The 12,213-nt window shown below is 33.5% G+C and overlaps 1 protein-coding gene across 1 annotated transcript in view; it reads left to right on the forward strand.

The window, feature by feature from the left end:
* The window catches only part of DNAH8 (dynein axonemal heavy chain 8), a 406,776-nt gene that overhangs the window by 177,142 nt on the left and 217,421 nt on the right, over positions 1-12,213 (forward strand). Inside the window, exons 37-39 of the mRNA XM_069073664.1 lie at positions 392-545; positions 1,997-2,160; positions 7,423-7,525. Coding sequence (XP_068929765.1) covers positions 392-545; positions 1,997-2,160; positions 7,423-7,525 — 421 coding nt within the window. The remainder of the gene's footprint in view (positions 1-391; positions 546-1,996; positions 2,161-7,422; positions 7,526-12,213) is intronic.

Consider the following 12,213-nt stretch of genomic DNA (forward strand, 5'->3'; position numbering starts at 1 on the left):
CAAAACAAAACAAGAAAAAAAGGAAAAATAGTATGCTTCGCTGCATTCAAACTCCATAGTCCTTTTTCTGTATTCAGATGGCATTTGGAATTGTTTTAAGTGCTTGCATTGCTGAGAAGGGGTAAGTGACTGTTACTGTGGTACTATTTAGAGAACTGTCTAGGACTTTGGGAGATTGTGACTTGCCCAAGATGTTGACAGTAGTCAATGTCAGAGGACATTATATCCATGTCACCCTGACTCTAAAAGCCTTTTAGAATAATGTACAATAAATAAAAAAATAGAAAAGCTTTACCTTAGAATTTGCAAAGTCTTAGTTCTTCCTTTTAGCTCACTTTGTCTATGCTATATTAGTTCCTTAATTATCTTTAAAACTTATTTTATTTTTTAGGTATAACACTCCATTTAAAAAGAGTATTCAGAATTGGGTATTTAATCTGTCAGCTTCTTCAGATATAATTGAAGAGTGGTTGGTTGTACAAAACCTCTGGGTTTACCTTGAAGCTGTTTTTGTAGGTGGAGATATTGCAAAACAATTACCTCAGGTAAAGGGATACTGAAATTTTATAAAACAAGTAAGAGTAAGTACCAAGATATAGAAATATTCACTAGTTCATACAGAAAATTTCTCATTTATACCAGTGGAGAAAAGTAAGACCAATAAACCCAAAGACTAGATTCCCTGAATCATTTACATTAGGCTCTGAGGTGTTAAATGATTTTATTTCTTTTATACATTGACCAAATTCTTTTAATTCTTGAAGATAAGAATGACTGGTCCAGAAGGTAGGAAAGGTGTTAAATATTGGCAGTACGACTGTCTTATGTTTCTGTCTTAAAGGATTAGCCTAGCTAAATTTAGAAGAGCCCATCACCAGAAAATTGACTACTAGGTGATTTGGGGGCTACAGAAACTAGTAAAGACTATTTTGTAAAGCTGGAGGGCTCACAAAATCTTCCTCAATAGGAGAGTGTGCTAGCTGTATAGTTTATTAAATTGTAGATTGATTGTGATCATATATGATATGGTATTTTAAGAAAAAATTTTAAATTACTCTTTTGATTCTATATACTCTATTGACAATCTTCATTATTGTATTAAAAGGAAATGTACTCCGTTAAAAAAAAATCCTATGTCCACAAAAATTAAACATGTCCTTCCTCAGTTGATAATCCTATAAATAAGGTATTTTATGTATTGAAAATGTTGAAAAAAATGTTTTTCAAAATGGCTTGTACACAGAACAACATACACAATGGCCACAGTACAGTAAAATACATATGAGCTATACTCAGAGTCAACTGAACTCAGATTGCATTAATTAATCTTGGTCCTAGAGAACAAATAATGAAATAACACTTTTCTCAGTGGAGAGGTAAGAAACAAATAGAGGATATCATTGTGAAGTCTGTTATCTGTGTTTTTGCTTAACTGCATTATTGTTGTTTCAACAGATGTTAGGAAGGATGTATATCAGGAAATGACTGGCATAAAAAATGACAAAAGGCATCAATAAAACTTTGAAACAAACAAAAAAAAAATCAGAAAACCCCTAACATCTCCAATTTTCTTTTCTAATGAACATAATTTATGCCAATTTTTAAGTTTTACCTTTTTGTGACCAAATCAAAATTACCATTTTTCAAAGGATATATAAATTAATAATGTGAGTTTTCATGATAGGGAGAAACCTATTTTCCTCTCATAAATTAAATGTTCTTTCAGCATAAAAATAAGAGGTACTTTTGCTTCGGGAACTCTTGAACTGAAATTGTTTTAAGGACCTGTTTTCAAAAGACTATTCTCTTTAAGCTTTATATAGTAGAACTGGATCAACTCTTCATAGAAGAGTTTCACTGAAATACTTTCAGCCACTTAGATAAATTGAAAGTTCAGATCCTATTTTGGAGAAAAATCATGAAGTTCTAACTTAAGCACTTTGATTATCAGATTATCCAAGTAGCAATTTTTAAAGACGATGTTTTTGTTTTTTAGGAAGCAAAACGTTTTCAGAACATTGATAAATCTTGGGTAAAAGTAATGCAGCGAGCTCATGAGAATCCTAATGTAATCAGTTGTTGTGTTGGAGATGAAACTATGGGACAACTTTTGCCTCATTTACACGAGCAGTTGGAAGTATGTCAGAAGTCACTTACAGGGTATGTACAAGTTGTCATTTCAAATATACTTTTACCATGTTAGAATTATAGAAGAAGAGTTGGATAGGACCTCAGAAACCATCTCATTCAATCCATACATGAACAAGCATCCTCTCAAAAACATATCTAAAAAAGTAACCATTCAGCAGCCTTTGCTTTAAGACCTATAATGAAGGGAAATCTGCTTTCTCCCAAGGCAGTACATTCTGATTTTGGATTCTTTTCCTTATGTCAAGACTATATTTCTCTTTTTTGCGGATGCTCCTCATTTGCTCCTCAATTCAAAATCTGGAGCTTAGTAGAACAAGTCTAATTCCTTTTTCACATGACAGCACTTTAATGCTAGAAGTACTAGAATTTAATAATATCTCTAATCAAAAAGGTATGATGCAGTGCCTTTTTAAAAAATCCATAAAGCACAGAAAATAGACTTAGGAGGGAGATTTTTATTTCAAAGTAAGTATGTGATAATAGCTGTCATGCAGTCTTCTTTTCTCCGTCTAACCATTCTCAAGTCCTTCTTTTGGTTTCCTTCTTCTTCATGGTTACATGATCTGAACATACACCCTTTAACATCTGGAAATTCTCAATCTTATTGATGTGCTTTCTAAAACGTGGCACTCAGGACTGAACAAAATACTCAAAATGTGATTTAGACAAATCAGAGTACAGTGGAACCATCAACTTCCTATTTTCTGGATACTGTGTCTCTCTTAATGTACTCTAAGATCTTGTATTGGTCTTTTTCACGGCCACATCATATTATAGAATACTGTTGAGCTTGCAGCTCATTAAAACTCCCAGATCTTTTTCAGAGAAACAGTTATCCACCTACAAACTTAATAATTATGCTGTTTATGGTTTCATTCAAATCATTTGTAGAAAGAATAATCACTACAAGGACAAGCACAAGGCCCTGGGGCACCCCCAATTAGAAGCCCTGCAAAGTTGCTAACATTAATCTCCTTGAATGAATTCATTGTAACAGTTCTTAGTTTATTTAACTGTACTATCATAGAATTAATTGTAAACCATATTTACCTGATGGATAGGCTCATCAGTGCTCAGTTTTGAATCACAGGTTTTAGGAAATGATTACATGAGAGAGATTTACAATTTTGGAGTTTAACAAACTTTACTGCAAAGGTAAACAGAAATAGGTGTCACTCAGAAGTTCACTAAGCAATACTGACAGCTCTAGGTTGTTGAGTGTGTTTTTGTTTGTTTTTGTTGAGACTAATTTCCACAGGATTGTGAACATAGGTATATAGAGGGTGTGCCCAGGCCTCTGTAGCTGAGCCTATGAAATCATTGTCTTTGGAAATTATCACAGTTTCAAAATTAAATCCTCCTTATTTTGCACAGGAGCTAGAGAAAACTGATTCCTGTGAAAGAGAAGTGTAAGCAAATAAATAAAACTTAATAAAATCAACTCAGGCCTACTAGATAAGTCTAAAACGAACCTTTCAAGCTGCTTCATAATAGGCCAATAATATACCGGCTGTTCTTTATTGTAGACCTCCAACTTATTCACAAGAATAGCATGAAAGACATTGTCAAAGAGTTTACTAAAATCTAGGTAAACTCTCTCTATAGTATTTCTTATGAATCAAGGGCTGTCAAGTGTGGCTTATAAGAAGGCCAAAATAGATCTCTAGCATTTCTTCTTCCCCACCCTTCTACAGGGGAGACTTTCATTCCTGCCATCAGTGGAAGTAAGAAGTTGGGGTCAGAAGCTAGGCCACTTAGTTCTCCTCAGCAAGAGACAGTCCCAGTCTAGAATTATATTTATCTGCTTCCTTAAATATTTTTAGTCTAAGGATATGATTTTTAGGTTAAAGTGAAACTTCTTATTGCTGTTTTTTAATTGGGCAAGGAAGAACTCAAGTTTTATTTTCAAGGCTTGACCCCTGTCCTGGAAAATACCAGTTCCACAATGAACACACATAGTAAAAGCAAAGACACTCAAATCCAAGTTGATAGTGAAACAGAAATCAGAGAAAGTATGCATATGAGAATATAGACCACACTATACAGAAAGAAGGATCTCTCCCATTCAGAGAACAAAGTAACCCTATTTGGGCCAGAGAATGACCCAGATCTTTTCCCAAGGGTAAAGTAAGCTGGGGATAAGGACGTGATGAAGATTGCCAGCTCCTCTTAATTTAGCTTCTTCCCACAGTCTTTTACTCCCTTATATAAACCTGAAGTGGGGTTGACATCATCCATCTTTTCTCTTGAAACTGGAAGCCAGAAACACCCAAAGAGACTGAAGAATTGGAATAACCTTTGTATTTATGTTTTCTTTTTCTAACCAACTTTTCACTGCCTCATACAGGCTCAGGGTATTGGTCTCCACCAGTGAGGATAGAATCCCATGCCAGTGGACTTTGGGACTTGGTTTATCCTTAATTTATAGATCTAGCATAGTAATCCTGTCAAAAAAGGAATTGGTTCTACTTCCATTTTCCACAAACTTTCAAATCACACATGTTAATTATTCAGCAGTCATATCTGCCATTTTTCTCAGTTACCTGTCTTTTGGGCCTGCTTATTTGAATTTATTAAAGGTTAACTGGCTGCTCTTTTGCTATATCCCTGCTCTGCCCAAAGGAATATAACTTTTTTTTTTAAGCAATTGGGGTTAAGTAACTTGCTCAAGGTTACACGGCCAGTTATTTCTGGGTGTGGTGCTGAGTATATGAGCCCGGATTTGATCCAGGTCATCCCAACACTGGAGCCGGTGCTCTTACTCGCTGAGCCACCCGGCCGCCCCTAAGCAATTGGGGTTAAGTAACTTGCTCAAGGTTACACGGCCAGGTGTTTCTGGGTGGGTGCTAAGTGTCTGAGCCCAGGGTTCGATCTCCAGGTCTTCTCAACACTGGAGCCGGTGCTCTTACTCGCTGTGCTACCTGGCTGCCCCAGGAATATAATTTTTGATTACTGAAACCTGACATGATATTTTGGGGTTTATAGGCTATATTTCTTTCTTAAGGACCATGCCTTAAACCTAAATCCATCTGGCTCTCATTGATTGACCAGCACTAGGTCCCAGGCCCAGCCTGACTTGGTCATTGTTTGGGTCCTGATTGTCTCAGAGTAAATGTAAGTAGTGATTGTCCCTATTTTGGTCAGAAACCCTGAGGATCTTCCCCTCTCACTGATAATTATTTTTCTTGAATAGGTAAAAAATGCCATTCTCTACCTCATTTCTTACCTAGCTTTAGTCCCTAAATGGGTATTGCTTCAGTCAAAGTTAAAGACCTTGACTTAAAAAGATCAAGGTCTCCCATTTGTCCTGATCCATATCTTGTCATTGGACCCAGATGGCTTGGGAGGAGAAAATGAGGCTGGTGACTTCGCATAGCTCTCCCTCACTTAAATCCATTTCACTTGCATGTCATGACTTCATCTCCCTGATGTCATGGTCCTCTTTAAGAACAAAGGACAAACAGCAGCAATAACACATTTTATTAATAACTAACCCCTATATTATCCATCATTGTTTATTTCTTTCTAGGCTACAGGTCGTTCTTGTTGACCGAAGAAAAATAAGAATTGAGCAGCTATTTCTTCTCTGGCATCAGTATTGTCCCATTCATCTGAAGAAACAATTCTATCCCTTCTTTGAATCTCCTCATTTCTGCAATAGGTTTTTTTTTTTCCTAAAAGGCTTTTTGTTGTTCTTAGCTTGCCTCACAAGTTTACTTACTAGCTCATTCTGAGCTTTGTTATAAGATTTTGGCCTCATTTTGTATTCATCCTCCATTATTTATTCTTCCCACCCCTCTCCACATCCCTGTTAACTTTCATTGCTCTATACAAGTATAGTACAGTATTACATAGATGCATATGAATGTATATGTCTTTATATGAGTATGATTATAGATATCTAGGTATATGTATACATATGTAAGTATATATATATGTATACATGTGTGTATGTGTATGTCTATATGTAAATATATGTAAAATCTATCTTGACTTAACTGTAGTCTTCTGAGTAGGGAGGCAGGGGAAAAAGAACAAAGTAATAAGTACATAGCAGAGAACAGAAGAAAACTCAAAAGCAAGCAAAGAAAAGATAGGCAGCTCTGAACACAATGTGTAGTATTTATTATATAGGTTTTCTTGAAATGGAAATTTATTGCTGAATATTTTGAATCTTTTCTTGTGTTCTGCTGTGCCCATAACAATGCTTTTTTTTCTCTTTTCTTACTTTGTATTTAAGTTTATAATATGTTCTTATTCTATATTTCAGTTTTGGTATTTAAGTTTAAAATAATTTCTTAAAATGTTCATTGGTATGGTGACTTTTAAAAATTCCAATTCATATCATAATACAATTTTTAGATTGAATAATTATAGGGGCCTAGTTTTTCTTTTGCATATCACCTTCTTTGTTAAAGAGAGACTACTTAGAGTATAGCCAACAGGTATTAAGTACTTCTTATCAGAACTTCAGTTATAGAGAGACATAAGTGAATCAAAGAGTATGTTCTTAACATCAAAAAATTTATTGATAACCTTCAACCACATGGAGTATCTGATTTAAGTCACCATGGTCCCAGCTTGATTTGAACAAATTACAAGTAGGAAACACTATGAATTTAGGAGAGAGACAAACAGAAAAACAACAAGAAAGGGAAAAAATTTCTGCTAAGCCCTTTAAAGCAGAGTCTTGCTTTTACTGATCTGCTAGGTTTTATGGCTTTGTTGGATATCACTTATAGGATAGACAAAAATGAGTTATTGCCTTTGTGTGTGAAGTGCCTTTGGGGGCACTAAACTTTTCAAAGAAAAATGAGCACTAAATGTATAAATGTTTGCTATTAATTCATTGGAAAGCTAATATTTCACATAAATAAATGTTAAGTCAAGTCTTGATAATTAAAAAATATGGTGATAGAAAAGAAAGAACAATTTTTAAAAAGAAATAGTAAACGCTACTTAATCATAATGGCAAGCATGGCACTTAAAAAGAGATACAAAAATTTACCTCTTTTTTCTTTGCAGATGTAGGGGAATATACATATATACATAGCCTGTCAGACTTGGCAGATGTGTCGGTTAGTTTTGTTGAAATACATTTTTCCCTTTCTTTTTCATTGTTAAAAAGGATATATCTTTTGGTTTAGGAAAGGGGAAGTATCTGCTTAGAAATGAGAATTACATTTTTAAAAGATAAAAGTTATTTGAAAGGATAGCATAATGAGCTTTAAAAAAAAACACTTGTTAACACGAATTTCCCTATATTTTAAGATATTTGGAGAAGAAACGACTCCTGTTTCCCAGATTCTTCTTTGTATCTGATCCAGTTCTCCTGGAAATTCTTGGACAAGCAAGTGATTCCCATACCATACAAGTATGTTTTCATTATGACTTATTAAATTTCTTTTCATGTCTAAGCAAAAAGAAAAAAGAGATTTGCCTTTTTGTTTGTTTTTTATTTTTTATTCATTTTTAAACATTTATTTAAAAAATATTGAATTCCATATTCTCTCCCTCCTTCTTGCCCCTTCCCCACACTGTGAGAAGGCAAGCATGTGATATCAATTATATGTGTGAAGTTATCCCAAACATTTCATATTAACCATGTTACAAAAAATCCCAACATCAACGAAAAAGAAAGAAACATAAAGAAAGTGAAAAAGTATTCTTCAGTCTGTGCTCAGAGTTCATCAGTTCTCTCTTTGAAGAAAACTTTTCATCATGGGTCCTTTGGAATTTTCTTGGGTCATTGTTTTAATTGGACTAGTTAAGTCTTCTACAATTAATCATTGTTACAGTATTGCTGTTACTGTGTTCAATGTTCTCCTGGTTCTGCTCATTTCACTTTGTATCACACAAGTCTGTCCAGGTTTTTCTGAAATCATCCTGCTCATCATTTTTTATGGAACAATAGTATTTCATTACAATTATATACTGCACCTCGTTCAGCCTTTTCCCAATTGATGGGTATCCTCTTATTTTTCAATTCTTTGCCACCATAAAAAAAGCTGCTATAAATATTTTTTGTGCATACAGAGGTCCTTATCCCTTTTCTTTGATTTCTTTGGGGTGTAGACCTAGAAGGGGTATTGTTGGATCAAGGAGTATGCAGGATTTTATAGCTCTTTGGAACCATTCACAGCTCTCCCAATAGTGTATCAGTGTCCCTATTTTACCACATCTGCTCCAGCATTTATCACTGTCCTTTTTTTATCATGTTAGCCAATCTCATGGGAGTGAGGTGATTCCTCAGAGTTGTTTTAATTTGCATTTTTCTAATCAATTTAGATTTAGAACTTTTTTCCATGTGACCATTGAGAGCTTTGATTTCTTCTGAAAACTGTTCATATCTTGTGACCATTTATAAATTGGGGAATGGCTCTTATTTTTATAAATTTGACTCAGTTCTCTGTATTTTATTTGAGAAATTAGGTCTTTAACAGAGAAACTTGCTGTAAATATTTTTTCCAAGTTTCCTGCTTTCCTTCTGATTTCAGCTTTATTGGTTTTGTTTATGCAAAACCTTTTGTAATTTCATGTAATTAAAATAATCCATTTTATTTCCCATAATCCTCTTTATCTCTTTTTTTGGCATAAATTCTTCCCTTAGAACTAACAGGTAAAATTTCTCATGCTCCCCTACTTTGTTTATATTTCCCTGTAAGTCTAAATTACATACTCATTTTGAGATGTGTCTATACCTAAGTTTCTGCCAAGATGCTTTTCAGTTTTCCCAGCAATTTTCTTCAAATGGGGAGTTCTTGTCCCAAACTCTTGAATCTTTGGATTTATCAAAAATGAGATTATTATGGTCATTTACCTCTGTATATAGTAATTTATTCCACTGATCCACTACTTTTTTTCTTAGCCAGTACAAGATTGTTTTGATGGTTACCACTTTGTAATATAGTATGAAATCTAGTACTGCTGAGCTGCCTTCCTTCACATCTTATTTCACTGATTCCCTTGATATGTTTGACCTTCTGTTCTTCCAGATGAATTTTATTATTTTTTTTTCTAACCTTACAAAATAATTCTTTGCTAGTTTTATTGGTATGGCATTGAATAAATAAATTAATTTAGGTAGACCTGTGTTTACATTTTTGTCTTGATCTTTGTTGTTCATTTGTTTTGGTCAAATTCAATTCTTTGTGACCCCATTTGGAGTTTTCTTGGCAAAGATACTGGAGTGGTTTGCCATTTCCTTCTCTAGTTCATATAGTTTATAATGTTCATCTAGTACTTGGATTTGTTTTGGCAGGGAGATTCCTTTGTAGATTATGAAGTCTATAGTTATTTTTTCTTCCTGCTGTGTTTTGTTGGTAATATTTAGAAATGCTGATCATTTTTGTGGGCTTATTTTGTATCCTGCAACTTTGCTAAAGTTGTTGTTTCTAGTTTTTTTTAATTAATTTTAATCAATTCTCTAAGTATACCATCATATCTGTAAAAAGTGATAATTTTATTTACTTGTTGCCTATTCTTATTCCTTCTATTTCTTTTTCCTTTTGCTATAACTAGTATTTCTAGTACAATATTGATTAATAGTGGTGACAAGGACATTTTTGCTTTACCCCTGATGTTATTAGAAAAGTCTGTAAGCTTATCACTATAACAGATAGTGCTTGATCTTGATTTTAGATTGATGCTACTTATCATTTTAAGGAACTCTATTTTTTCATATGATTTCTAGTGTTTTTAATAGGAATGGGTGTCGTATTTTGTCAAAATCTTTTTTTGCATATATTAAAATAATCATTTTGTTGTTTTTGTTATTTATATAATCAATTATGCTTATAGCTTTCCTAATGTTGCACCAGCTCTTCCTTCATTCCTGGTATAAATCCCACCTGGTCATAGTGAAAAATCTTTATGATATATTGCTGTAATCTCCTTGCTAATATTTTGTTTAAAATTTTTGCATCAGTATTCATTAGGGAAATTGGCTAGTGTTTTTTTTTTCTTTTATGTTTTTGCTGTCCCTGGTTTATGTATCAAAACCATATCTGTGCATGAAAGGAATTTTTTTACACATTTTTTCAAATAGTTTATATAGTATTTGTAATGTTAATGGGATTTAAGATCTTTCCCACCCATTAATAGGACTCATGTGGAGCTTATTAAGGGAAGCTTGTTTAGGGGAGGCTTGCTTGGAAGAAGACTTTCTTTCACACCTTTTAAAATTTCCAATTAGGCACTAAGTCATGAGGGTAGTGATGCCTTCTGGCTCTACAAAAGGGTACACATACACTGAGGTTAGCGTTTTGTTTTGGGGCTCATTCATTGGAAGTGTTCTTGTGATTTGACTAGATGATACTCTGGGTAGCTGTTAAGGAGGCCACTGGCTTTGAAAAACCCAGATGTTAGTGCTTCTCTCTCTGGTAACTATGTATATGTTGTGTTGGTGTTGGTCAGACAGTTGGATCTGTCTGTTGATCTATGCCCATTTCTCAGACAGAAGCCCTGTCTGTTGTTATTTCTCTGCTTATATTTTCTCTATTTTCTTTGTTTGGATTATCTCTACAATTCAGGGTGCTGACTTTTCCCCTGAACTAATGAATGTAATTAAAAAGATTGTTGTTCCTTGAACAGCTATCTTTCTTAGTAAAGCAGATCTTAGAACCTGTGCTAGCAACCTTTATGGGTATGCCAGTGTGGTCACTGCTACAGTATTGGGATTGATTGTTCTTTAAATGTTTGGTAGAATTAACTTGTGATTCCATCTGGTCCTGGGAATTTATTTTTAGGGAGCTCATTGATGATTTGTCCAGTTTCTTTTTCAAAGGTAAGGTTATTTAAATATTCTATTTCCTCTTTCATTAATCTGGGCAATGGATAGCTTTATAAATATTAATCCATTCCACTTAGATGTTCAGTTTTATTAGCATATATTTGGGTAAACTAACTTTTAATAATTGTTTTAGTTGCATTTTCATTGGTGCTGCATTCACCCTTATCATTTTTGATACTGGTAATTTGGTCTTCTTTTTAAAAATCAAATTAAAAACCGAATGGTGTATCTATTTTATTCCCATAAAATGAGTTCTAGGTTTATTTACTTGTTCATTGGTCTTTTTGCTTTCAATTTTATTAATCTCTTTAGATTTTTCAGGAGTTCCATTTTGTGGTTTAATTGGGGACTTTAACTTGTTCCATTTCTAGTTGTTTTTTTGTTTTTGCTAGCATAACCCAATTCATTGATCTCTTCTTTTTCTCTTTTGCTGATGTACATGTTTAGAAAATGAATTTTTCTTTAAGTGCTACTTTGGCCAAACCTATCCTACAAATTTTGGTATGTTTTCATTGTTGTCATTATCTTTAATGAAATGATTGATTTTACAGTTTGTTCTTTGACTCACTCATTCTTTAGGATTAGATGATTTAAATTTTAATTTGTTCCCATGGCCCTTTATTAAATTAAATATTAAATATTAAAAGGGTACATTTAATATTTCTGCTTTTCTGCACTTGGTTGTAAAGTTTTTATGCCCTAATACATGGGTAATTTTTATGAAGGTGCTATGTACAGCTATGTGTGCCTTTGTTATTCCCATTTAGTTTTCTCCAGAAGTCAGTCATATCTAACTTTTCTGAAATTCTATTCATGTCTTTAATTTTATTATTTATTTTATGATTAGATTTATCTAGCTGTGAGAGGGTAAAGTTGAGGTCCTTCATTAGTATAGTTTTGCTATTTACTCCCATAAATCATTTAACTTTTCCTTTGAGAATTTGGATGCTCTGCCATTTCACAGATAATATGTTTAATATTAATAATTACTTTATTATTTATGGTGCCTTTTAACAAAATGTGGTTTCCCTGATTATCTTTTTCAGTTAGGTTTATTTTTGCTTTTGCCTTGTCTGAGATCATGATCATTAGCTGTACCATTTTTCTTTAACTAAAGCATAATAGATTCTGCTCCAGTCCCTTATTTTAACTCTGTGTGTATCTCTCTATTTCTTGTCAACAACATATTGGATTCTGGTTTCTAATCCATTCTGCTATTCACTTCTATTTTATGGGTGAATTCATCCCTTTCAGATTCACAGTTATAACTA

The sequence above is a fragment of the Petaurus breviceps genome, unplaced genomic scaffold, assembly GCF_028583685.1.
Source record: "Petaurus breviceps papuanus isolate PSGF00001 unplaced genomic scaffold, PetGlider_PUasm1.0 90865, whole genome shotgun sequence".
NCBI classification, from domain to species: Eukaryota; Metazoa; Chordata; class Mammalia; order Diprotodontia; family Petauridae; genus Petaurus; species Petaurus breviceps.